The sequence below is a fragment of the Molothrus aeneus genome, chromosome 17 (assembly GCF_037042795.1).
Source record: "Molothrus aeneus isolate 106 chromosome 17, BPBGC_Maene_1.0, whole genome shotgun sequence".
In the NCBI taxonomy this organism is placed as follows: domain Eukaryota; kingdom Metazoa; phylum Chordata; class Aves; order Passeriformes; family Icteridae; genus Molothrus; species Molothrus aeneus.
The window spans coordinates 14,671,298-14,697,923 of record NC_089662.1 but is presented as its reverse complement, the minus strand read 5'-3'; the positions used below and the strand labels follow the sequence as shown (position 1 = coordinate 14,697,923).

Sequence of the window (26,626 nt, the reverse complement as noted above, 5' to 3'; positions counted from 1 at the left end):
AAAATGAGCTATTCTCCAAGCAGGAGAAATCTTCATATCAAAGATTCAAACACCACAGGCTTCAAGGCTGTCAAAAGAGATTATTTGAATTTTTGATATGCCTCTAAGTAGTCCAAGACTTTACGAGTCACAATGGAAAGCGAATCAGACTTTGATTCCTGAAGGAGGCAGAAGTCCTAGGGGAGGCCAAGTGAAGGGAGGTTTGGAAGATCCACGTGGCAGACTCTGCCCAGAGCCCAGCCATGATCCTGGGAGGAGAGAACATGTTTCAGATGACTCAGCGCTTCTCCACCTGAATACTGAAATGCAGGAGTAAGAAAGGGGGGAAAAGGGATTTCTGAGACTGACCTTTCAAGCCTGGCCTCTGAAGATGCAAAGCTCTCCCTGGTAGGACAAGGACCAAACTTGCTCTTTGACCCCCCAGTAGTGACCCATTCTAAGCCCCATTTCTGTTACTGATTTACATGAAGAGGTTTTGTGTTCTCAGGCTGAAACTCTCCACTGGAGACCCAGGAGTGGGTGACAGAGTCTAAGAGCATCCTCTGCTCAGCTCACAGCTCCCCAGCGCCCACAGCCTGTCCCTTGGCTCTGCGGGGCACCACAGCTCCAGCAGCACTGCCGCGGGCACGGGGAGCGGGGCAGGAGGGAGGAAACAGCCCCTCGAACAAGGTACAAAGTTTCCTGAGCTCCTTATCAACGCAAGACACAAAATATCAGCTCACCTAGGTGGAGCAGTGTCTGCAACAATGTGTGCAGCAGGAAACACATTCCTGGAGAGGAGACTCCTCTGCCCCTAGGCTTCCTCTCCCTTCTCGAACGGAGCTCCCTACCCTTCCTCACGCCCGGCTCTGGGCAGCAGCAGCAGCAGCTCACGAATCTCCGGGCGGGCTGAGCTGACCTTGCTGCCCCCAGGCTGTGCTCTGGCCCCAGCACAAAGCAGCCACGGGCAGGGACCAGCAGGGACCGGCCCCAGAGAGCCACCCACAGCTGCTGCTGCACGGGACTGCCCAGCGAGCGGGAGCCAGACACCTCCTCTTGTTCCTGCCATTGGAATTACCCCTCAGAGCAGCTTCTGTCCTGGGGTCTGAAGAATGAGGGAATTTGGTCGCTAAGAGGGGTTTTACTTCTCCAGGAGTGAGAGGCAGAGCGTGGGGAACTAAGCCCCTCTCCCCCACTCTCCCCAAAAAAGGAGAAGCAGAACATATGCACACAGCCCACTGATTTCTGCTGAGGTGGCCCTAAGCCAGCACATAAAGCAGGCTGGGAACAGCTCTGAGAGCACATCTCAATTAATACCACAGGAAACAATGCCACAGACGTTTGCAGTTCGAGGGCCAGGAACAAAGTATGAAGCAAAAAGAGCTGGAAATGGCAGTGTCTCCTCAGAGCACAGCCCAAGACCAATAAATGAGCCTTCACCAGCACTTCCCAAAGGTAACTGAGCTCCTGGGGAGGGGTTTCACAGCAGTGCTGAGCTGAGCCCAGGTAAGGCATTAAATTCAAGCACATTGACACAAAGCTACAGAGCAGATCTCACTTACTTTGGGAGAAAGCAGCATTTTTCTCTAAGGAGCTGATGAGCAGTTGTGGGTTGATTTTTCTTTTTCTTTTTTTAAAGCAGGTTGATGATGAAAAATCTCAGAACAGTATGACTATCATGAGAATGATTTCTAAAGCAGGAAGCATGGCAGCCCCACACCCACAACAGCAGAAACAGCTGCTACACACAAGTTGCCAGGGCTGCTTCTGCGCCACTTACAGCCATTGGAACTCTGACACTGCCTTCAGCGCAGAGACTTGCACAGTGCAGAGTTAACTCAAAGCCCAGATAAGACAGGAAAAACAAATGGGAGCTATTACCCAAGTCAGAAGGTATTTCACATCCTCATCTCAAAGCAGGAACTGTGGATGATAAAGCCCAGCCTGAGCAGAAGCTCTAGAATCACCATCACTCACATTCAGGATTTGCAGCACTCAGAAAAGATCTCATCAGTAAGAAATATTAATAATTAAAGCAATCTCTAACCTCATGTAAAGTACCCTGCAAAATTACTTCAGTGCCTCCCAGACTCTGAATGCTGGAAGAGAAATTTCTTCTTGATGCCAAGGGGAAAAACAAAATCAGAGCGGGTTGTTTCATTTTTATCTGGAACATTTCCACCTGTCCACCTTTTTCCTGCACAAAGCTTTTCCACATTCACTGCAAGTCTGTGCCTGACACAGGAGGCTGCTGGGTGTCACAATGCCTTTCACAGCCCCTCTGCTCCACCACAGCAGCAGGAGCCAGAGCTGCTGCTGCCAGCAGAGAGGACGGGGAGCAGGGCACCCATGGAGCAGCAGGGAGCAAAGCCCCTGAGCCTGCTGCTCTTGGGGTGAGGAAAAGCAAATGTGGCTCTCCGGAGCCTCCGTGGCCAGAATCATTCTGCCTGCCTCTGGAAAAGCCTGGGCAGCTCTGCCCTGGGGAATGGCAGGAGCCAAGGGGCAGTGCCTGCCCTCCTTCAGGATCCCCTACGGGCAGCAGATCCTTTCTCCTCCGGAGGTCAGGGCAGCAAAGCAGCTGGTTCCAAAAAAAGCGACAGCTCCCCACCATGCCCAAGCTCCAGAGCCTGTCTCAGTGCAAGCAGCACTCAGGGCAAGCAGCACTCAGTGCAGGTTCCCAGGGCCTGTCTCAGTGCAAGCAGCACTCAGTGCAGGTTCCCAGAGCCTGTCTCAGTGCAAGCAGCACATGCAGGCTCCCAGGGCCTGTCTCAGTGCAAGCAGCACTCAGTGCAGGTTCCCAGGGCCTGTCTCAGTGCAAGCAGCACTCAGTGCAGGTTCCCAGGGCCTGTCTCAGTGCAAGCAGCACATGCAGGCTCCCAGGGCCTGTCTCAGTGCAAGCAGCACTCAGGGCAGGTTCCCAGAGCCTGTCTCAGTGCAAGCAGCACATGCAGGCTCCCAGGGCCTGTCTCAGTGCAAGCAGCACTCAGTGCAGGTTCCCAGGGCCTGTCTCAGTGCAAGCAGCACTCAGTGCAGGTTCCCAGGGCCTGTCTCAGTGCAAGCAGCACTCAGTGCAGGTTCCCAGAGCCTGTCTCAGTGCAAGCAGCACATGCAGGCTCCCAGAGCCTGTCTCAGTGCAAGCAGCACTCAGGGCAGGTTCCCAGGGCCTGTCTCAGTGCAAGCAGCACTCAGGGCAGGCTCCCAGGGCCTGTCTCAGTGCAAGCAGCACTCAGTGCAGGTTCCCAGGGCCTGTCTCAGTGCAAGCAGCACTCAGTGCAGGTTCCCAGAGCCTGTCTCAGTGCAAGCAGCACTCAGTGCAGGTTCCCAGAGCCTGTCTCAGTGCAAGCAGCACTCAGGGCAGGCTCCCAGATTCTGTCTCAGTGCTGCAGGAGGGCAGCAGGCAGGGAGTGTCTGCTGTGGGCACTGCTCTGGGCACTAACCCTGCTTGCAGTTCGCTCATCCCACAGCTCCAACAGGAGCCCAGGATCAGAGCTGCTGTGCCGAGGCTGGCTCAGAGCTGGTGGCAGGCAGGTGCCCAGTGCTGCCCTGGCACAGGGACCTGCAGCCCCGGCTGCCCATGGACCCCCCAGAGCAAACCATGCCGGGCTGTGCCAGGGAGCAGCCCCTTGGCACTCACACAGTGAGAGCTGGGCAGCAGCTGCTCCCTGGCTCTCCTACCCTCTCCTCGCATGGAGCAGCCTGTTCTGTGGCAGTCTGCAGGGTTTGGGAGGCAAAGGAGCTGCTGCCTCATCAGGGGCCTTAACCCTTTGCCTTCCTCCCGGCACTGTAAGATGTGCTGCATCCTCTTCATCTCCACGTTGCCCTGAGCTGGTTTTTCACAGTGGGGTGCAGGAGTACAAAACCACAAACCGGCTCAGGTACTGATCTCCTGCCCCTACATTTCCAGACTGGCAAGACCAGTTAGAGAAAACCTTTTCCAGGGGAATATGATCAACTGTAAAAAAGAAAAGTACTTACAATCTTGGACAAACACAGCCACATTCTATGATTTTCAGAAAGAATCACAGAACACCCTTCAGAAATAACAAACAGGGACATTTGCAGCCCAACCCAGTTGCTGCTGAGATACCATGGTAATGATCATGCTAGAAGGCCTAAAATTCACTCTGATTTCAGAGCCAAACCAGGTACATCAAGAGTCACCTCCAGCTTTTCTCCCAGTCACTCTGGCAGTGTATCAATTCTTACCATGCTCAGGTTAGCTCCTGTTTCTAAAAAAATACGGGAAACGTGAATCTCTTCCCCGAAAAACATTCTACAGCATAGTTAGCAATGTGCACTAAATGCTCATCACCTACAGTCATCTTCCAGAAAATAACTTTAAGGAGCTGTCAGTTCACATCATCAAGCCTAAACTACTTAACCATGTATGGAACCTTTAAGCTTCTGTTGAAAGCCAAAGCAGCAAACAAGCTTAGAGGTCTGTACTCAGAGATGCCAGGCAGCAGACAGCTCACAGGCTGGTTTTATATGCACTAGAAATATGTCAGCTCAAGAAGCAAGAACATTTTAGTTACCTGGAGCCTGATTTCCATAATCCTCCCCGGTACTTCCAGCAACCACAGCAGACCATGGAACACTTCAGAATGGGCACTTCAGCATTCACCTGACATGCTTTTTAACACAAGGAACAAAAAGAATGATCTAGTTTGGAACTTGAGGAGTTCTCCTGCTCCAGAGCTAGCAGGATGCAAAAGGAGCCAGAAGGCCTAATTCAAGTGCCAAAATGTACCTCAGCAGTATCACACATCTTCTGGGAGATGCAGCTTCGCTCGGGAAGCTCGTCAGGCAAGGAGAGCCAAGGCTGGGATCCACAGAGGGAGCTCCACATGGCCCAGAAGCTGCTGGCACCCCACCTGAGCCTGCTGCAGACTGCTGCCAGAGTGGCTCACACGCTCCATGAGCACTGAGTCATGCTGCTCAGGCTGCAAACCAAGGGGGGATTTGTCTCAGCAGCCCCAGCCCGCAGGGAGCCCGCGAGCAGCGGCTCAGGGCATGCAAACGCACCTGGAACAGACAGCCACATGCACACGCCACTTTAAGAAAAGAGTGAAGCCTTTTCTTAAAGGCCTCTTTATTTTTAAATTCCTTCAAAACATAAATTAATTTAAACAAATCAGATGCAAAACACCTGCATTTTAAATTCGCATATATTTTACTGTATCAATCACAGCAACCTCATACAGTAAGATACACAAAAATAGAGCATGGTATCACTTCAATTCAACACAGGCTTGTACTACAGGATTCCATGACATATATACAGAGGACTTCTCTTTTTCAGAGCAGGTAGAGCCCCTACCCTGGTCACCATAAAAATTACGTGGCATCACAGTTTTAGTTATTCACTGTAGTGTGAGGAGCCATATGGAAATTGAACTGGTGAACTAGAAGATACACTGTAGAGCAGCCAAACAGGCATGAAACTGCAGAAGGTGAACAAAACCCAAATAGCCACCAAAATTAAAACCACCCTTAGACTGCATTTTAATAGTAAAATTGTTTTTAAATTCTTCACTATATACATAATGTATCTACATTTGTGTCATATTTATATATATATATATATTTATAAAAAACATATAAGATTGAAAACCTTAAAATCATTCACTTAAACAATATTAACCCCAACCTTCAGGGTCAGCAAGGCAGTACGTGCCCTTGACATTACGCTCAGCTGCAGTCCCTTGATTCAGAATTTCCCTGATTGTTAAACACACTCTGTTCACTTTGTTTCTTAGTGCAAACTGGACAGTAACTTATTGTTCTCAGCCCTCTGTAAGACCCAGGTTTCATCTTATTTCCATAATGCTTCTGACACCCAGTTATGGCTAAAATTATTTTAGCTATTTTACAACACTAGCCTATGTAATTTTCCCCTCTACCTACCTGAAGCCCCCCCACCCCAAAAAATGTAAGACAAACGATCATTCATGCATGTTCCTGTCACACAGGGAGTGATGGACATTGAAGTTGAGAAGCCTAGACTCTAACAGTGATTAAAAACCCCAAAGTGAATCATTTCAGTGCAAAGTGGACTACAGTTTACATCTCAGCTAGAGTTCTTTACAGATATTTTAAACACATTTAATTCTGCACATCAGATTAGGTTGCCTGATACTTTGTGCTAACTAGCTACAGTTGGAATAAGGGAGTTAGGATTCTTAGGGGTTTTCTTTTAATAAAAAACTAAAGTATTCATAGCCAGGTGGTGTTTGGGGGTCAGACTGTACAGAGCCCAACACAAGGGAGTCCTGGCTCTCAGCCAGGGTTCCCAAGTGCTACAGCAGGAGACAAAGGTCATCATCTGATTCACATCCATAACTGATGGGTTCACCTGAACAGGAGTCACAAATGAGCTCTGATTCTAACCAGGCCAGTGCTTTAGTTGCTGGACTACACTACAGATAGATTGGCAGTGAATTTGGGAGCAAGCAGAACATTGATACTTACAATTTCCATAACCACAAAGAAAAAGCGTGCACTGAGAGCAAAATCCTGCAATTCTTAGACAAGACTCCACTCAGATGAGCGCCAGCCTTATCAGAGGGAAACAAAAATGTCAGATTAAAACCCAAGAGCTGATCAGAGCAAAGAACATCATTCTGCCACAGTGGCTATAACAAGCTATGAAATACAGTACAAGGAAAAACAAAAAGTCACCTGAACAAATAACCCAGAGAGACTTCATAGTTATAATGATTCTACCACTTTTAAGAACTCAACATATTAAATATTTATTAAAAATAAACTGTTTCCAAATCACCTATTTACAGTACAAAGAACAGTACTTAAACCATGTGCAACAGAAAGAAAACGGACACTCATCTGAGAGGACAACACTCCAGGCATCATCTGAGTGACACAGATACAGGATCACCTCTTTAAAATACCACACAGTGAAACCCAGAAGGATGATATTGGCAACACTGGAAAATAAAGCACATATTGTCCAGATTCAGGTTATATAAGCTCGAGATAAACAACCAGGAGAGAAGGGGAGAAGGAGGAAACAAAGACAAAAGGAAGAGAGGTTACGGTGTTTGCATTTTGGAGATCAAGAAATGCAGACACACATCAAAAAATAGTCCTTGTTGGCAAAACAAGCCATTCTCATATTTCCTGCACATTTTGAAGTCATACTTTATCAAAAACTGGCAGTGGTTTCATCACTCATAGAAAACAAGAATCTTAATTCTCAGATTTTGTTTTCAAATACTGCCTGGTTTTATTTGGGCAAGATATGATATAATAGGAAGGTATGATGTCACTTTTTAAAAATACAACAGCTGCCAAGTTTTAAGGAAAAATGTGCTCTTCTCCCCCATGTAAGTTAAAAAGCAATGCTCATTTAGGAGTTACCTAAATTATAGCAGCATGAAATCTAATGGATCTGCAGCATCTGTGAAGCCACAAAAATCAAGAACTGGCACCTGATCACTGAACCATGGTTCCAAATATCTGGACATGTGATTTTGGCAAGAGGTCAGTGTGGAGTCAGAACATTAGTTAGGATAGCCCTTTCCTCTCCCCCTTCCCCTCCCTTCCCAAACAGACTCTTCCAGTCTATCTGTAAACCACGTGGGACAGCTGGGATGATTTGTAGTTCAGCTGGTTGTTGGGCAGGAACCTGTGCAGGTCGCTCTTCCTGCAGCAGGGGTCGTAGTAGTAGGCGCTGAGGCAGGAGTCGCACGAGACCTTGGAGCAGAAGGTGCACGTGTTGGCCGCGCCCGAGCGGTTGCAGAAGCCGCAGCGCGAGGTGCCCGAGGGCTTGGGCTTGGAACCGAACTGAGCAGCTCTGTCTTGACTCTGAGTCTGAGATGCGTACTGAGATTTCTCCCTCAGAGCCGAGGCAGGGGACAAGCCATCGCTCGGGAGGCCTTTGATGGAGTAGGAGCTCTGCTTCACTGCTGGGTACTCCTGCCTGGAGCCGAACAGGCTGTCACACTTCTGGCACACAGAAGCGCCACAGGGTATGCCACAGTTCTGGCACTTGGAGGAAGCTGTCTCTTTGGCTAGGTGGGTGCGTTTGTGGTAAACAGGGTTGGCATCGCTTTTTAACAGCCATACATCAGGCTTAATAGCGTCTTGTCTTTTAAAATTTAACACGCTTCTAGAATCAGGGTCAGTATATAAATCTAAGTCCTCTTGAGCAGAAAAATAGGAGCTGTAAGGGACATTTGTTCTTAGCATGCCATTGTGATGAGAGGAAGTTGGCAAGTATTCATCTGAACAGCCGTGAGGGGAGCTGGACATGGTCAGCAGAGAGGGCGAGGGCCGGATGATTTCATCTTTAATGTCATCTTCCGCATCGACCAGAATGGGCTCCTTCCTGAGGCTCAGCGAGCTCATCAGAGGCGGTTTCTTACTCTCCCAGTAGCTGTCATAGGCATCCACTGACTTGGAAGGCTTGCTGACCTTGGGCTTGTAGTAGTCCTTGGAGGCGCGCTCGCTGGCGGATTTCTGGAGCACCATGCGCGCCATGGACGCGTTCAGGCTCTCCTTGCACTCCAGGCGCCGCCGCATGGCCTCCGAGCAGCCCCGCACGTCCTCGCTGCTGCTCTTGCGCTCCTGCACCACATCCACCTCGGAATAGCCCTTGTCCTTCACCTGCAGGTGGATCTCCAGAAGCTGCTCACACTCCACTTTGGCCAGGAAGAGCTCAAATGAAATCATTTTCACTTGAATGGCGTCGACCTGCTCTTTGAGCTTAAACGTTGTTCCCAGCTCCTGGACATAGCCCATGTAGTTCAGAATCTGCCTCACGTCATCTTCCGTTAGAGCAGACTTCACATAATAAACAAAGGGTCCAGTGTAGGTCTGAGGGGCCCGGGGGAATAAAAGGAAAACTAGGTTACAAATTCAGTGGTGGACGAGATGTTCAGATAATTCAGTGACAGAGACCATATAATTACATACAACAATAACGACTCTGAACGCACGCAACTGCCTTGGCAAGATGAGCTCCATGTCCGCGTCCCTCCTGCTCAGCAGATGGAAATTCCACATGAGGGAAATTCAAAGTAGGAGAGTTTTCATTCAATTTAAAATCCTGATTAGCATAATGTCCTCCCTGGTGATTTAAATCGCTCCGCTCTGCACTGACATTAACTGTAATGCATACCAGACATACTTGAATTTACAGAAAGTGTACCATGAAAGGCAAAAAGGCCAGGATTTGGGAACTATCCCACGCAGGGACAAGCTGGAGCTAACAGGAACTCAGAATTACTGCAGGAGTGCCAAAGTCCAATTCAGCTTTAAATATACTTGAGGTGCACCCTTCTTTGTGTACTGTTACTATGCAGTTTCAAATGTTAGTTTTATTTAATTTAATTCAAAAACTTTGACTAAAAGAGCCCCAAAAGCAGAGACATGAGTTTCTGCAAGCTGAAATCCCCTCAGCATCTGGCACACCTGAAGGATGTGCTTAGCCCAGTCCAGCCTGTTCTGAGTGCAGGCAGGAGCAGTCTGCCCACCACAGGCAAAAGATAAAACACAAAACTCAACTGCAGAGAGCTCCCAATGGGACTGCAGCACCCAATACCAGCAGTGAGATCCCACTTCTCCCTCTGGGAACCTGCCTTGGGTAGATACATTTGAAAGCACCTTAAAATCAAAACATCAGGAACTGAGCACTGACAAGCAGATCAAAGATAGTCTGAAAACAACCCCTTTGCAGAAGTTCCTTCACCATTATCATACAACTTGTGGGAACCTCAGCAAAGCATCCACTTGAACACATGCCCTGGGTTTAATTCTTGTGTCCAGTAACAGCTGTGGCAAGACAAATCAAACTCTGAGTGCGCTCAAATCCAGCCTGACCACTCACCATAGTGAAAGCCTCTCCAAGTAGAAATAAAACAGTGCAGCAGGGGAGGCTGAACAACAACCTTAAATAAGCTCTTCTCCTACTTTATACACTCTAATTGCAGAAAGTGCTTGTACTTCTGCTCTGGGGATACTCTCATCAGCACAAACGTCACTTATTTTACACAGGAACTTTCCTATGGCTTCTGTTTAACTACTGTAATATATAACTATATATATATATATCATGCTGTAAATGGAAAAAAGAGAAGCTGTTGAAGGAAACAAATGAAATGCGTTCACAGAAAGAAAAATAAACCATGTTCTCGTGATGGCTACATAAAAAAGTCTTACCTTAATGTTCTTGAACTCCTTTTTCCAGGGGTACAGAAAGAGATTAATCCCAACTGTCTCAAGCATGTTGAATGCATTATGGAGACAATGTAAACTTGAGGATTTCACAGATCTCAGTGAGTTTTCAGCCATCTCATAAAATTTGATCAGCCGGAATCGATAAAAGGGATCAATTTTGGGAAGGCAAAGTAAGGCTGCTGCTGCCACTCGCAAGTACTCATCGTTAATAGGACGCTGCTTGTTGTCAGAGGCATTCAGCTTGCACTCGTGGAACTGTACATACTTCCTAAATAAATCGTCTTTATATTTTGTATCCATTGAAATCAGATTTTCCCTCTGCTGGGGGCAGCTACCTCCTCTCGTTCATGGCTGTTTGGCAGCGGGTTGGGTATCTGGCGTTAGGAATCTTCAGCAATGGCAGCTGGCCTGGAATAAAGACTGAAAACAAGCACAAGTCATGCCAGGTGCACACACCCCAGACATCCCCTGCCCCTCGGGGGCCCTGTAACACAGCTCACAGAGCTGCAGCTCCCTCACAGCCTCTGCAGGACTCTCGAAAGGCACAGGAGCCACAGAAATGCCACTGTCCTGCTTTCCAACGTCATTTCCCACGCGTTTTCCAGGTCCCTGCCCATTTTGTGAAAGCATCTGCTTTTCCCCCTCGCCTCTAGCGGCACAGGACTGTCCCTGGGCTGAGCAGGTTTATTGACTCTGCCTTTCGATTTCTAACATTTTCACTGACATTCCTCCTGCTGGTACCCCAGTGCAGCCAGGGCAGCTCTGCAGCCACTCCAGAGGACCCACAGCCCCAATTCCAGCTGGAAGCTGGCAGCTGCAAACACCACTGGGATCTTTACAGCAAGAGAGCTACACCTGTCACCTTCAGCTGTGTTATGGGAACTGAGAAAAAACATTCCTGTGCTGCTGTCAGGTACGCTCCTGTTTGCAGGGATAGCTGTTCTTGTGGATATACTGATCTGCATCTCCAGAGCACTGAGCTCACACACTGAGCTGAAATAGCTGGTGACAAAAGAATCTCCCAAATGCTGCTTTACCAGAACCAGGGTAATTCACAGGCCAACAGACTCCACCTGCAATGCCTCAGGAACCTGTGATCACAAAGCAGACTGCAGGCTTTATTTACTACATGAAAAGACAAACCAGCTTTTGACCTGAGGGGAGAGGAGCTGGGAGAATTCAGTGCACTGTTTCAGATGTAGTCAGTCTCAAACAGCATTTCAGAAAAGACTCTTCACCCAGTATTAACTGCAGCTGCTAGAACGCCGATCAACACTCGTGTTAAATAACTTCCCAACTGAAGGGAAGGAGCCAAAACACAAAATACCAGCAACCAAGAGGCCAGGAAAACAAACAAACAACAAAATCAACAGCCTGGCAGTTAACATTCCTTGATGAAAGGCAGTGCTCAGTGCCAGCTCCGTGTGGGGAAAGTTAAGCAGCAGTTCTGCTTCTCCTGCAAGGCACACGCACTCCTGTCAAGAGACAGGCTGTGAATCACAGGAAATGTGGAGTGCTAAATTAACATCTGAGCATAAGGGCCAGGAGCAGCCCCCTTCCCTCCCCACGTTCCTCCGCAAGTTGTGCAGGATGAAGTCTGTGGACAAAGACAGCAGAGCCTGTTCCTTGGCAAGAAGTGCTGCACCCGAGAACTGCAGAGAGAGATCTTTGTCTGGCACGTCAGCACGACACCCCCAGGACACGGAGTGATCCTGTGCTGGCAGGGAGCTGCATTCAGCACCACAGCCCTGCCATCCCCACCGCCAGCAGCCACCAAACAAAGCTCCTGGCCACACGCGAGGCAGGCACGGCAGGGTCAGCGAGCCCCGGCTGATGGGAGAGCCTTCATTGAACTCCCGGAGCCCTGCCAGCCCTGACTGTGCCCCGTGCCTGCCACCCGAGCCAGGGCAGCCAGGGCACAGCACACTGTGCCAGAGCACAGCCTGGCCGCCCTGCTGGGCTGCTCCACCCCGAGCCGCGGGCAGCACGGCCTCCCCGCGCCGCAGCCCACCCAGCAGCAACATCCATGGTTACGGCTCCGGAGAGCTCACGATGCGAGCAGGCACGGATAAATATAGGTTTCAGCAGCTCCCCGAATGGCAGAACGCACAGAGGAACGAGGCTGCTTTGCCGCAAGGTGCTCACGCCAAAGGCCAGCGTTTCCCGGAGCTGTAAGAACAGAAACTCCTGACCAGAGCGCAGTGACGGCTGTGGAGACAAGAGAACGTTTCTAACCGTGACCGTGTCCAGGGCCCAACCTCACCGAAGAGAACCAACTGCTCTGGCCGCGGGGTTGTACAAACCCCGGGCAGCAGCGGGGACCGACAGGGCAAACCCGCCCTGCTCCCGCCGCGCCCGGGGCCGCGCCCGGCCGAACCGCTCCGGGACACGGCGACTGCGAGCGGGACCGCTCCGTGCCCGGGACACTTGTTGCAGAGCCGGGGCGAGCAGCCCCGGGCACCGCCTGGGCCTCCACGGCGGCGGCGGCACCGGCCCCAGGAGCGCCCACCGCCCCCGGTCGCCCCCGCTGTGCCGCGGCCGCGCCGCCCGCCCGTCCCCACTCCGCGGCCTGGCCTGTCCCGTCCCTCACCGCTCCGCGCCACCGCCGGGACCCGCCGCCGCTCCACCGGAAGCCTCCGGCGCCCGGGAGGCTGCCCCGCGTCCCGACGCGCTGCCCCGGCAGAGCCGCGCAGGCCCGGCCGGTGCCGCGGACGGAGCGCGCCCGCCCTCACGGCTCGGGCAGGGCCGCGGCGGCGGCAGCGGCGGCCCGGAAGTGAACGGCGGGGCGGGAGCACTTCCGCCTCGTGATGTCATCGGGGCGGGGCGCGAGGGGCGGGGCGCGAGGGGAGGGGCGGGGCGCGAGGGGAGGGGCGGTCCCCGAGGGCCGCGCTCTGGGGAGGGCCGGGAGAGAAGCGGCCGTGGAACGGCTGCGGGGCTGTGACACCACTGGCCTTTAGGCCACCGCCGTGCCCGGAGCGGCGCGGGCACCGCGCGGGGCCCCGCCCGCCGGCAGGTGCCCGGGGATGGCGGCCCCGCCCGCTCGCCCGCTGCGCCCCGCCCACCGCCCTGCCGCGCCCACATCGCTCGGTCACGCCCCCAGCGCAGGGCGCGGGGAGGGGCCGGGCTGGCCGCGCGTGCGCAGGGCCGCCCCCTGGCGGTGCGGAGGAAAATGGCGACGGGCGGGCCGTCGCGGGCCCCGGAGCGGCGGCCGGACCCGCTGTCCCGCCTCACCTGCCCCGTGTGCCTCGAGGTGTTCGACTGCCCGGTGCGCGTCCCCTGCGGACACGTGTGAGCGCCCGCCGCCGGGCCGGGGCGCGGGGGCCGGGGCGGGGGCCGCGGGGCCTCGGGAGAAGCGGCGGCTCGGGCCCCGCCGGGGCTGAGGGCAGGGGCTCCGCACGCTGCTCTCAACCCCGGCAGCGGGGCTGGGCACGGCAGGGCAGGGCAGGGCAGGGCAGGCTGGAGCGGCCTTACAGCAAGAAAACGAAGGCAAAGCGGGGGAAAGGAAGCCAGTGTTCTTCCACTTTCGCTTTCCGTCTCCCCTGAGGAATGCGGGCATGGAGTGCCTGGACAAAGGGCAGCGGCCTCACACCGTCAGAGGGCAGGCTGAGCTTGGGTGTTGGGATCAAATTGCTCCCTGTGAGGGTGGGCAGGCCCTGGCACAAGTGCCCAGAGTGGCACTGGGTTGGCTTTGAGGGCCTTTGCAGCCCAAACTATTCCATGATTCTGTCCAGAAGCCGAGGGCACAGAGCCCTGTCCAACAGCAAACAATTCTGGGTGTGACAGCCTGGGATCTTTCATGCCCAGGTGCCAGCAGCTCCTTCTTCCCTTTCTTTATATCAGAGTCTCAAGGCTCTGTTACTCCTTTGGGCAGAGGGCACTGTGGGTGCCCAGAGGGCTGTCTCACCACCTGCTGCTTTTCCTTCTCACAGCTTCTGCACACCGTGCCTGCAGGAGTGCCTGAAGCCCAAGAAGCCAGTGTGTGGGGTGTGCCGCAGCACCCTGTCACCCGGGAGCAGGGCTCTGGACTTGGAAAAGCAAATTGAAACGACAGAAACCACTTGCAACGGCTGCAATAAAAAAGTGTGAAAGGGTTTGGAAATTCAGTACATGAGATGTGTCTGCCTAGGGGAAAATAAACTGCTTCCTCCTCAGCTTTCTGCAAAATCAGGTCAAAGTGTTTGTTCTGATATGTGCTGAAGGGGTTTGATATAGGCAGCACCCAGATGTTGACATTCTTTCCACAGTTTTTTGTTGTTACCTCTTCAGGATATGAATTTCAAATGAAAGATTCTGATTTTAAAGTTGTAGTGGGCCGTTGCTGCTGTAGCAGGGGTGTATGGTAACATCCCACAGACAGCAGCTACAGCTTAGCTGACCTGTCGTCTCCAAAGTTTTCTGCTTGGCCAGCTGAACGATTTGGAGTTCCTGCTTTAGCCCTTTTGCTGAAAGCTGCTGGGGGTTACATGTTAGCTGCTGCTGTTTAAAGCTGTGTCAGGAGGTTTGGGCTCACCTGCTGTGCTGTTGTTGCCTGCACAGATGTTCCTGTCCAAGATGCGCAGCCACGCCGCCTCCTGCTCCAAGTACCAGAACTACATCATGGAAGGTGTCAAAGCTGTTACTAAAGAGCCCCTCCACAGCACCAGGTAACACCTCTGCTCTGAGATCCTGGGCTTCTCTGCGCAAGAAACAATTTTGAAGTAGAAGCAGAATTCACCACTTTGCTCAGTTTGGGTGCTAGTTTTTATGTAGTTAAAAACTGAGCCTTGATCCTGCAGCTGGCTGTGCCCAGGTAAACTCAACTGCTTCTCCTTAGACATCTCTAAGATCAGGGCATTCTGTAGATGCAGCTGGTTTTTAAAATACCTTTAAAATACCTTTTAAAATACCTCCTGATTGTACTCACCCACAAAGGAGGGAAGTGGGAGTTGGTGGCAGTGCCTTCTTGTGGGTGGTGCCCTGACAGAAAGGTGATAAATGGCACTCAGAACATTTGCAGAAAAACTGTAATTCAGTCTAAATATTGAGTTGCCTAAAATACTGTTAGGAGTTTACAAACTGATTGTTAAAATTAGCTTGTCTTAACTGGATATGTAAATTATTGCCTTGAATGATCTGTATTTGTAAATGACCTTTTCTCCCCCCCAGGAGCTTCCCAAATCGCTTCACCTTCCCGTGCCCGTACTGCAGCGAGAAGAACTTTGATCAAGAAGGGCTGGTTGAACACTGCAAAGCTTTGCACAGCATGGATGCAAAACAAGTGGTAATAAAAAGTCTTGGTGCAAGAATTGCAGTGAAGTCTGCTCTTAAAGCCCTTTGAAACAACGAGTTAGGTGTAATTTCTGCTCTTCAGTCGGTGTGGCTGTGCTGGTCATGCCTCTAAGCCTGGTGTGGTTCTGCTGTCACCTTTCTGTGGCTCTCTGGTCTCCACACCCACTGCAGCTGGGCCACATCCTCTTTTCATCCTTGAAAAATGGCACACATTCAAAGTTAATTAGGCACAGCAAAGCAATAAAATATAATATTTTTTAAAAGTCAGACATTTCATTTTCTCCTCGTTTTTCCCCTTGTTTTCAGCAAGAAAATACTATAAACTGTTGGGGAAATACTTGCAAAAAGTAGTGTATCATTCTAGTAACCTATCTGTGTTACTTCCTCTTATGTAAGAGGAATTGCAAAATATGGAACTGAATTGGAAACTTTCATTTTTCTGGGAAGTTTTTCGGAATTCTAAATTGTTCAGGAAGATAAAGTTCCTTTTTTCTCTGGGAGAGAAGTGAACTTTGCAGAGAAGACCAAGGAACCTTCCTGCCACTGTGAAATGAAGGCTGAAATCTCCTAAAGCGAGAGGCTTTAATGAGTTCTGATTTTCAGAACGTGGGAGAAGAGTAGCCATTCCATTTCAGGGATCTAAGACATAAATTAAAATTATTCAGGGTTATCTGAGGCTTTTGCATTCAATGTTCCAGCAAGTTATTGGCCAGCCCTTTGCATACAGAACAGTGACAGCACAAACCCTCAGCTCCCCTCCCCAGGCTGTCCCTGCCCTTCTGCTGTCAGCATTTAAGCACTGAAGCATTGGCCCTAACTGTTTTTCCCTTGAAGGTGTGCCCAATTTGTGCCTCAATGCCGTGGGGGGACCCCAACTACAGGAGTGCAAACTTCATGGAGCACCTGCAGAGACGCCATCGCTTTTCCTACGACACCTTTGTGGTAGGTGTTGGCTCACCCTGCAGCACACCTGGGGCTCCCTGGCTCTGCTGTACAACCCCAGCCTGCCCTGGCTGCCCAGGGAGCTGCAGCTCTGCAGTGCCACGGGCACTGGGCAGCGTGGCTGCTGCAGTGAGAGTGCTGCTGTGCTCTGTTGCAGGATTATGATGCTGATGAGGATGATATGATGGCGCAGGTTTTGATGCGCTCTCTGCGGGATAAGTGATCTAGCCAGAGGATTTACTGCAAACCCAAGCTTCCACGAGGGGGAAATGCCCAGCACCCTTGCACTTCTCCCTGCACATCCCCAGATTAACTCAGGCATCCAGAAGTACAGAAGACTTTAATCCTATCTCAGTTTTAAATCCTGGTTTGATATTTCTGTGCCATTCACTCTTTTGGTATCATGGTCTCTGACATTCAGCCCTGCCAGCTCCATTTTTCTACTTGCTTAGACTCAGTTTCATTGTAGATCAACACGTGAGAACCAAGGCTTTTTCTTTACCTATGCCTATAGGTTTCTTTGGAGGTCGTGTTTATTTGACTGTCTAAAATCAAAAACATTCCAAATGGAATGGCCTGAACTAGTTAATGAATATCCTCCTAATCTCATTTACATATCTCAAGTGATTGTATGTGAGGTGTACTGGTAGCTCTGTTCCCCTTTAGTGAGACTTCAGGTGCTAACTGTAACTGTCAGACCAGCTCTCATTTAAGTGACCTCTGATGCCTGTGATTCCATAGTGTATCCCAGTGTTTCAATCCTTACAGGCAGCCTCCCAACTGTAGGGAAAACATATCCTCAGTATGAGTGTTCAAACTGCAAACTTTTCCTAGGAAATCTTTGCACTGTGTAAAAACTAGTTCAAAATACTTCAGTTCTATGCATGATGATTACTTTCCTCCATACTCTTACTATAATTTCTAGCCTGGAAAATGATCTTTAGTGTTGGTCTTAGTTAAAATGCATAATTTTTTAACTATCTTAGCAAATATTAATCAAAATTGCTGGCTTTATGATTAAATTGGTGGGTTTGAAACTGGACGCAAACATTAATCAAAATCACTGGCTTTATGATTAAATTGGTGGCTTTGAAACTGGTTTCCTAGTAATTTTAAGCCTTATGCTGATAGGGGAATTCAGAAGGATTTTTTCAATACCTCGGCTTTCTATTTAAACTAAAATTTTCATATATGTTCTTGGGTTTTCCATCTCTCAAGGCAAGCTGGTGGGAAAATTACAAGTAATTCATAGCGTTGGCATAGCACTTCCTTTCTGCATCACAGATTTTATCAGGTATTTTGAATTCCTGTTCTTCATTGAAATGTTCCTGAAGTGGCTGAAGCTGTACTTGGATTGTTTGCCATCGGGCAGTGTGTGTGTAGAGCCAGGTGTAGCTTCCAAGGAAAAGTAAAATACAGCCCTGAAAGCAGGACAGTTCCAGCCCCTAGCCAGTGGATACTCTGTGTTCAAGCCTACACTTTTACCATGGAGATTCCTTAATTTTAGTGTGATGCTTTCAAGAAGTTCATAGTGGAGCTGCTGAGATCTAAGGCACCTGACCAGAACCTGTAAATCAGAGTGTTGACATGTCAAATGCAAGTGTTGTAATTGGAGCAGTGGGCCTGCACCACCCCAGAACTGAGTATTAATTAATTGTTTGAGCAGTAAGCTCCTCCCATTGTGCTCTGCAGACAGCAGCACAACCTTACCCTGAAAATAATGAAACACACTGCAGCTAAAACCTCGTGGTTCAGCCTTGTGTGCAGGCACCTCTGCTGCCCTTGGGGTTTGTGTTTCTGTCCCCTGGTAGGAGCTGTTACACTCCAGCCTGAGCAGCGGGGTGGGCACTGGGAGCCCAGTGCTGGGGGCTGGGAGGTGTGGAACCCCCTGGCTGTGTGGGGAGGGAGCTGTGCTTGGGGTGGTTATTGTAGTGCTTGGCCTGCAGAGAGGTGAAGGGCTCGTGGGCTTGGATGGGGATCTCTGGGCTCTGGTCACAGTGCAGTTTGGTGATGCCCATTGCCAGGAATCCAGATTCCTGCTGCTGTTCTAAGTGCACTTCCATGCAACTCTGATAAAATGTTTAAGGAGCAATTAGAAGCTTCCAAGCAATTACTTTGTCATGTTTTTGACTTTTGAAGTTACAAATAAAGGCCATTTAATTTATAAAATCCTACCTTTGTGTCAGCTCTTGTCATTTCTCCCTCACGGTCCTCGTGTTTCCTTTGAGCAGGCAGAGTGTTTGCCCTTGCTGGGGTGTGCCCGACTGACTCCTGATGGACTTAAAGGCACTGGTGGGAGGCACCTGTGTGCTGTGAGTGCACAGCCTGGGTCATCTCCTTTAGGTGCTGGGAAAGCCTCGGTGGAGCACAAACCAGCTGGGGCTCCCAAAGGCCCTGGGTGTCCCCATTTGGGGCTCCCAAAGGCCCTGGGTGTCCCCATTTGGGGCTCCCAAAGGTCGTGGGTGTCCCCAGCTGGGCTCCCAAAGGCCCTGGGTGTCCCCATTTGGGGCTCCCAAAGGCCCTGGGTGTCCCCATTTGGGGCTCCCAAAGGCCCTGGGTGTCCCCAGTTGGGGCTCCCAAAGGCCGTGGGTATCCCCATTTGGGGCTCCCAAAGGCCCTGGGTGTCCCCATTTGGGGCTCCCAAAGGCCCTGGGTGTCCCCAGTGGGGGCTCCCAAAGGCCCTGGGTGTCCCCAGCTGGGGCTCCCAAAGGCCCTGGGTGTCCCCAGCTGGGGCTCCCAAAGGCCCTGGGTGTCCCCAGCTGGGGCTCCCAATGGCCCTGGGTGTCCCCAGCTGGGGCTCCCAATGGCCCTGGGTGTCCCCATTTGGGGCTCCCAAAGGCCCTGGGTGTCCCCATTTGGGGCTCCCAAAGGCCCTGGGTGTCCCCAGCTGGGGCTCCCAAAGGCCCTGGGTGTCCCCATTTGGGGCTCCCAAAGGCCCTGGGTGTCCCCAGCTGGGGCTCCCAAAGGCCCTGGGTGTCCCCAGCTGGGGCTCCCAATGGCCCTGGGTGTCCCCAGCTGGGCTCCCAAAGGCCCTGGGTGTCCCCGGGAAGGGCGCAGTGCTGCTCGCGCCTAGTCAGCAGCTGATCCTGCCGCTGCATTGTGGCGATAATGCAATCGGGCCAGCCCAGAGCTGTGAAATTCCCCGTGTCTGACACAAGGAGTCAGCCCGAGGAGCGCGATTAGCACAGAGACACACAATGGCAGGAGCCGGGCTTGCAGCTGAGCTGTTCTATCGAATTTGTCTGCAGACAACGACCGGTCTTAATAGTTGTGATAAATTGTTGTCAGCATTAATTTCCTAATGCACAGGCATTGCTCCGTGTGGAATTGCAGCGGTAAATCCCCATGGTCTCCTTAGGCTGGGGGATGAGATCTTGCCAAAGCTTAAGTGCTGTATTCCAGGTCTTCATGTCACCGGGCTGAAAAGAGAACAACAAATTTTCTTCCAGGCCTTTGCCCAGCTGTACTGGACACTCACTGGTGAGCCCACCTCACTAGGGATTAACCAACCAAGGCTGTGTTAAGTCATGGAAAAGCAAATGAGGGATGTGTTTGCAGCAAAACAGCTTTGTGTTACAGTTGCATTGGTCTGTGCTTCATTCAATTTCATGGGCAAATTACATTATGCTCTGGGTGGTACAAATGTTGAAACCACTATGAAAACTTTCTTTTCCTTCCTTCTCCTTCCCCAAAGCTCCAGAAAATACTCAGCACTTAGTGAAAAATTGGTGTCGCTGCTACTGGCCTAGATCTCTCTTCTAGTTCTTCTCAGGTTTATTCTGTCTTTACAGATGCTGGGGTTTAAAACAATAATTCCGTGGAGGTTCAGGGAGCTGCCTGAGTGCCCCGTGCAGTGAGCGAGGGTGCCCTGCCCGGGGATGAGCCCGGAGCGGCGGCTGCTCGGGGCTGCCGACGGCAGAGGGAGGTCTTGCATCTCGGAGAGAGCGGGGCTCGCTCCTCCCGCCGCAGGGCTCGGCCCAGCCCCTCCGCCGTGGGCTTCAGGGAGCTCCTGCAGCCCTGCCGTGAGGGTTCACAGCCCGTCCCAGGGCCAGAGCTTCTCTTCTTCCCAGCACGGCCTCCCTTGGCGGGAGGAGTCTGCCCTGCAGCCAGATATTCATGGAGACGTGGGGCCAGGGGAGTAAAAAGACTTTTCAACAGACTTGTTGCCCTGGAGGTGGTTGAAGTGTATCTGTGAGCTCCTTGGGCCGGTCCTTGTGTGTCCGGGACTGGAGCTGTGCCGCGGGCTGGTGGCAGCTCTGCTCTGAGCGCCCTGGGGCTCAGCTGATGGTGAGGATGGGACGCTCGAGAAACTCACTGCCACTTCCAGGCCGTGAGGCACTGCCTCCGCTCCCCTCCCCTGCGTCCTGCTCTCTGTGCCCTGTCGTGCTGGCTCACAGGCACAGGTAGGTCAGGTCGCTTTCTCCCTTGATCTCGTTTTTTCCCCTAGCACAGGCAAGTTTCCACACGCAGTGGTTGGAACAGATCTGATTGTTACCATTTCAGAAGGAACAGAAAACCACCTCTCTGCGCCCCTCGTGCGAGTGTCCCCGCTGTAACCACATCCGCGGCAGGTGGAGCAGCCGGGCCGGGAGAGGCACCTGCACAGCCCCGCCCGGGGAGCGGCGCCTCGGCACCCCGAGAACGGCAGCACCCGAGCTTTGTGAGCTGTGTCCCCAAGGCCTTCGGGGGCGCTTTTCCCCCTGAACTTCAGGCTGATCCGGGGATGAGTTTTGCAGATAAACACCTGCTGAAAGCCACGGGCAGTTCGACAGCAAAAGAGGGATGATGCAGCAGCAGAGCACATGGCTGCAGGGGAAGGGTTTGCAAATGCGTCTGGTCCGGGCAGGATGCGCGTGGCTGGCAGGACAGGCTCTCCGAGCTGTTCCTGCCCTGAGGAGAGGCTGACGGGGAGCTCAGTCCCTGCCTGCAGCCGTGCCAGTGGAAAGCTTTGCTCCCACTTCTGCATTTCGCGTCGTTGTGGCTAAACAGTAAGACGCGGTCAGCAGGGGCTGGCGCAGCGGTGTGTGATGTGTGACGGCCGAGTCACGAGTGGCCCGGCACATGGCCCTTTTCCGAGTGGCAGGGCCGGAGGAGAGTTCCCAGCAGGACCTGTTCCTCCTGCGGCAGCCGCCAGCAGCTGCCTTGGCCCGGAGCTGAGCGCGGCTCTGCAGCAGGTGGCTGGAGCCGTGCCCTGAGCCCTTCCAGCGGGGAAACCCCCGTGAGCCCGAGGGGAGGCATGAGCTGGGAGCGCAGGCTGCGCCCTCTGACTGCTGCATCTCTGGCCCAGCGCCCGCTGCCCGTGCCTGGGCTCCTTCCCACGGGCACATGGCCCTGGGAGCGGGAAGCCACAGGGAGCGAGCGCCTCAGCGGGGCTGCGTCACCCGCCCTGCCCGGGGAAAAGAGTCAGGGGAAGGCAGCAGGGAAGAGAACTGAGAGCTAGCTGTGGGGATGGCTGCGCTGCCCAAAACCTTCCCAGCAGAAAACAAAATGTGTCTGGGCAGGTGCTCCTGACCCTGGCAGCGGGAGGGAGTCACCGAGGGCTGTGCCGGATCCATCCCGCTGCTCCAAAAGTTACTGCCTCTTCGCAGAGGATTATTAACTGTGAAGGGTGCTGCACCGCAGGGGCACCGCATCCCGTAGCCGTGGGGAAGGGGAAGGACAGGCAGCAGGGGTGCGGGGATCCGCGCCAGGCACAGCGCCTTCCTCCAGCCCGCACGGCCGCTCTGCCCGCGCTGGGCACGGGCTGTGGGTCGGTCCAGGCTTCCGGACCCGCGGGAGCACCGGCCGGACCCGGAGCACCGGGAGCACGGTCCGGGGAAACGCCCGGGCGAGAAGCCGGGAGCGGCCGCTCGTGCTCCGGCACCGCGGGAGCGGCCCCCGGGCTCCGTCCCCGCGGCGGGGCCGACACCTGCCCGTGCCCGCCCCGTCCCTCCCGGCCATTGGCTGCGGCCCCGCGCCCGCCCCGCGCCGCGCCCCCGGCCCCGCGCCCATATCAGCGGGAGCGGCGGCTCCGCGGCCCCGCGGCGGCGGCAGCACCGGGGCTGCAAGATGCCGCGCTCGTTCCTGGTGAAGAAGCACTTCTCGGCCAGCAAGAAGCCCAACTACAGCGAGCTGGAGAGCCAGGCCGGTGCGTGGACGGGACGGGCCGCGCACGTGGGGCGCTCCGCGGGTGGGGCGGGGGCTCCGGTGCGGGATCTCCCTAAGGCTCCACACAGGAGCCGGCAGGGACTGACTGATTTTTTCCTGGGTTGCGGATTTGTTTGTTCGTTTCAATTTCGTGCGTCTCGTGGCGCGCGATCCCGTGTTCCGGGATGCTGAGGCGCTCCCTGGTACCCCGGGGATGTCGGTGGCTCCCTCGGGGCGCACATGGGTGCGTGGGGAGATCCCCGTGCCCGTAGCGGGCGGGAGCGCGGGGGTCTCTTCGCCCCATCCCTCGCGGCAAGGCGGGCAGGGACGCGGGGTCCCCGCGGTGTGAGGCCGGTCACCTTTGCCCTGGGCTGGGCTGCGGCTCTGGGCTCCCGTGGTGGGGCCGGGGTCCCTTTGCTCCTCCGACTCAGGGGTGCGGCGCGGGGCTCCCGAGGGATGGCCTGGGGATGGAGTCCCACTGAGCCCGCGGGGGTGGGCCCCGCTGACCGCCGCTGTCTCCCGCAGTTCTGGCCGCCCCGCTGCTCTACGAGACGTGCCCGCTGCCCGTGATCCCCCCGCCCGAGGTGCTCGGCCCCGGAGCCTACTACCCTCCGCTGGTGTGGGACGCGGGGCTGCTGTCCAGCCTGTTCCCGGGCGGCCCGGGCAGCGAGGCTGCGGGTGGCGCCGCGCCCGCCCTGGACCTGACGGCGCTCTCCAGCGAGGAGGATGAAGGCAAGAGCTCGGGGCCCCCCAGCCCGGCCTCGGCCCCCGCCGCCGCCGAGCGCTTCCGCTGTGCCCAGTGCGCCAAGGCGTACTCCACCTTCGCCGGGCTCTCCAAGCACAAGCAATTGCACTGCGACGCCCAGGCCAGGAAATCCTTCAGCTGCAAGTACTGTGAGAAGGAGTACGTGAGCCTGGGGGCTCTCAAGATGCACATCCGGAGCCACACGCTGCCCTGTGTCTGCAAGATGTGCGGGAAGGCCTTCTCCCGGCCCTGGCTGCTGCAGGGCCACATCCGGACGCACACTGGTAAAGTCCCCTCCTGTCCCTCTCCCTCCCTCCCTTATCACCTCCCGCTTCCCTGCTTCGCTGCCCCAGCGAATCGGCGGGCCGGCTGTTATCTGGGAAGATAAGGGCTTCCCAGACCCCCTTGGCACATCTCTCTGAAATGTCCTTTAAATATCCTCCTGGCTGGAACGGAGCGCAGGGTCAAGGCCCAGCCCGTAAATCTGCGCTGCTGCTGCGAGTGCAGGGCCTGCCCGGAGCCGGCCTGCCAGCCACGGCACAGGCTTCACCGAAATACGGCCATAAAGGGGGCCGTGAGACTGCTGGAGCCCCCCTCCCGTGCCCAAAGCATCCCCCCGTGCCCGCAGCGAGGGCTCCCAGCCAGGGCAGAGCTGCCCATGCAGCGCTGGGTGCTGAGCCCCGCTCCGGGCGCTGCCGGGGTGTGGCCGGCCCGGCTCGGCTCGGCTCGGCCCGGCCCGGGCAGGTGCTGCAGGCGGCACCTGTTGGCGCGGGGCCGGGCGCGCAGCTGCAGCCCACCCCACTGCCGCGGCCCCGACAAAGCATCTCCCGAGCATCCTTTGTGGGGCCGTGGGACGGTGTAATTGTGACTTGGCACTGATTTCACACCCTCTTAACGTACTAAAGATGATGGCTGAAGGAAGCCGTGTAGACTTAATTGTGCTTTCCAAATTGAGCATACACATTTGTTTCCTCCGAAAGAGTCTTTCTGGGAGGAATTCGCCCTGGCCAGGCTTTTCAATGCGAGCCGGGCAGGAGAAGGGGGAGCGCAGGGCTCGGCAGAGGAAATAGCTCCACTCACCCTGGGCTGGCGCCTCGCAGCCGCTGCCTGCTATGATATAATTAACACACAGCGCTCGGCTTTCCTGCCGTGCCGCGAGCTCCTCGCTTGGCTCCGCGCAGCAGACCAGGATCATGTCTTCGTTTGTCTGCGCGGCTGCCGTGCTACTTGCAGATGTTTCCAGCATTAATTTTCCGTGGTTCACAGGAAAGGTTTTTCAGGAGCATACAATTCCCAAGCTGGCAGTTCTCCCCCAAGCAATGCTGTACATACCCGAACAATGACAGCCAGCACTTCTTTTCACTGTGCTCTGCACAAACTTTGGCTAATGAATGGCTCCTTCTTTGATATTCCCCATGTGTTGATGCACTGGTTAATTGGGAGCGTTTCTCTTTGTCCCATAGGTGAAAAGCCCTTTTCCTGTACACACTGCAACCGGGCCTTTGCTGACCGCTCTAATCTCCGCGCCCACCTGCAGACCCATTCAGATGTAAAGAAGTACCAGTGCAAAACCTGCTCCCGGACTTTCTCCCGCATGTCGCTGCTCCACAAGCATGAGGAGACAGGCTGCTCCGGCTCTCGCTGAGGACTCTGCTCCCCAGGCCTCTCTCATCACAAATTCCCATATTGTAACTAGTTTCTGTAGGAGTTAGTTTCCTCCATGGCCATTGCAGTGTGCACCGGGCTGGACGCTGCTCCTCTGGCCCCTGGACCCTCACACTCCTCACTTGGTGCCTCCAGTGCAATGCAAGAGCCCGACCATGAAGGATGCTGGGTTGGAAGGGACCCGTCAGGATCATCGAGTCCAATTCCTGGCCCTGTGCAGGACACCCCAAGAACCCCACCGTGTGCCCGAGAGCTTCCTGAGCTCAGGCCTGGTGCTGTGACCACTCCTGCCACCCTGGCACTGGGGGTGCAGCCTGCACTCCGTGCCAGGTGTGTGAACTCGGGGGTCACGGTCCTGCCCCAGCCCCTCGGCAGGTGCCCCCCAGCCAGAGGCACTCGGCACCTTGCAGGGCTGGACCTGCACCCTCGAACACTGCCGCCATGTAGCTGGGGGGGTTGGGGGTTTTGGGTTGGGTTTGTTGGGTTTTTGTTGTTTTGTTTTTTGTTTTTTTTTTTGGTTTTTTGGTTTTTTTTTTTTTTTTTTTTTTTTTGTAACACCATAACCACTTGGTAACTTTCAAGAACCAGTATTTTTTTAACGAAGGACAAGACACTCCCCCCGTACCCCGAGTGTATATAACCCGCCTGTAGAAGGTGTAACTATGCAATAATACAGTATCCCAGTAGTTGTGAAGCAGCTGCTTCTCCCCAGCACAATGACAATTTGCAATGCCTGCGAGATTAACAGTGTCCATGAAAGGCAGGGGTAGCCATTTCAAACCCCAGCCCTGTTTACAGAGCAGCTATGCACTCAAGCACCTGTTAATATGACTCTTAACAACTGCTTTTCAAGAGAACTGTGACTAATAGCAGGCACTTGTCAGCTGATACAATGGTGGCCTGTCCCAAGGCTGTCCATCGACAGGTGTGTGCCAAAAGCCCTATTTATGGCTATTGACAGGTGCCTCCTGAATGCATCTTTCTTTGGACATTGTTTTCATGGAATCATTACAAAGAGGATGTTTACATTTCAAAGGTACACTGGTATTTATATTTTTGTGCCACAATTTTGTACTGATGAAACTTTTTATATAATGATATACAATTTATTGATATTCAATAAAATCGTTAATTTATTATAGGGTTTTGTGGGTGCTTGGGGTGAACATGCAGCTGTAAGGGGGGAGTGCTGTGCGTCCCCGGCTGCTGGGCTCAGCTCTCCTCCCACCCTCCGGCTGCTCTTGGCCTCTGGCTGCAGGTGCCTCGAAAGTGGCGTTTGCCGGAGGGGCTGTGTGGAGAGGAAAAGGCAGTTCCTGCCAGGCAGCTGTGCCCTGGGGCGGGCCGGGCGTGCAGAGATCTCCGGGTTCCCGGTGGAAAGCAGAGCTTGCCGTGTCCCTCCCAGCCCGCTCGGGTGGGCGCTGCTGGAGCCCTGAGCACGGCTGGGTGCAGGTTCCTGCCGCGGCACAGGCTCTGTCCCTCGGGGCTGGGAGCTCCCCTGGCTCTCGGCAGGAGCGGCACAGGCTCTGTCCCTCGGGGCTGGGAGCTCCTCTGGCTCTCGGCAGGAGCGGCACAGGCTCTGTCCCTCGGGGCTGGGAGCTCCCCTGGCTCTCGGCAGGAGCGGCACAGGCTCTGTCCCTCGGGGCTGGGAGCTCCTCTGGCTCTCGGCAGGAGCCAGGGCCGCCCCCAGCCCCGGGGGTGACC

General features: G+C 53.9%; 3 protein-coding genes across 3 annotated transcripts; 2 read left to right on the top strand and 1 right to left on the bottom strand.

The window, feature by feature from the left end:
• Positions 1 to 5,034: 5,034 nt before the first annotated feature.
• On the bottom strand, positions 5,035 to 12,867 carry SPATA2 (spermatogenesis associated 2). The gene is made up of 3 exons (XM_066561674.1): positions 12,770 to 12,867; positions 10,162 to 10,599; positions 5,035 to 8,817 (listed from the first exon to the last, which is right to left on the bottom strand). The coding sequence occupies exons 2-3, from the start codon at positions 10,477 to 10,479 to the stop codon at positions 7,564 to 7,566; spliced, it is 1,572 nt and encodes a 523-aa protein (XP_066417771.1). The 5' UTR covers positions 10,480 to 10,599; positions 12,770 to 12,867; the 3' UTR covers positions 5,035 to 7,563.
• Positions 12,868 to 13,313: 446 nt separating this feature from the next.
• Positions 13,314 to 18,563, top strand: RNF114 (ring finger protein 114). The gene is made up of 6 exons (XM_066561751.1): positions 13,314 to 13,467; positions 14,109 to 14,259; positions 14,716 to 14,822; positions 15,325 to 15,439; positions 16,282 to 16,389; positions 16,547 to 18,563. Exons 1-6 carry the CDS (start codon positions 13,349 to 13,351, stop codon positions 16,610 to 16,612), a joined length of 666 nt encoding a protein of 221 aa, XP_066417848.1. The 5' UTR covers positions 13,314 to 13,348; the 3' UTR covers positions 16,613 to 18,563.
• A 3,874-nt stretch (positions 18,564 to 22,437) lies between these two features.
• SNAI1 (snail family transcriptional repressor 1) lies at positions 22,438 to 24,905 on the top strand. Its single transcript, XM_066561779.1, has 3 exons — positions 22,438 to 22,516; positions 23,041 to 23,544; positions 24,724 to 24,905. The coding sequence occupies exons 1-3, from the start codon at positions 22,438 to 22,440 to the stop codon at positions 24,903 to 24,905; spliced, it is 765 nt and encodes a 254-aa protein (XP_066417876.1).
• The last annotated feature ends 1,721 nt before the right edge of the window (positions 24,906 to 26,626 follow it).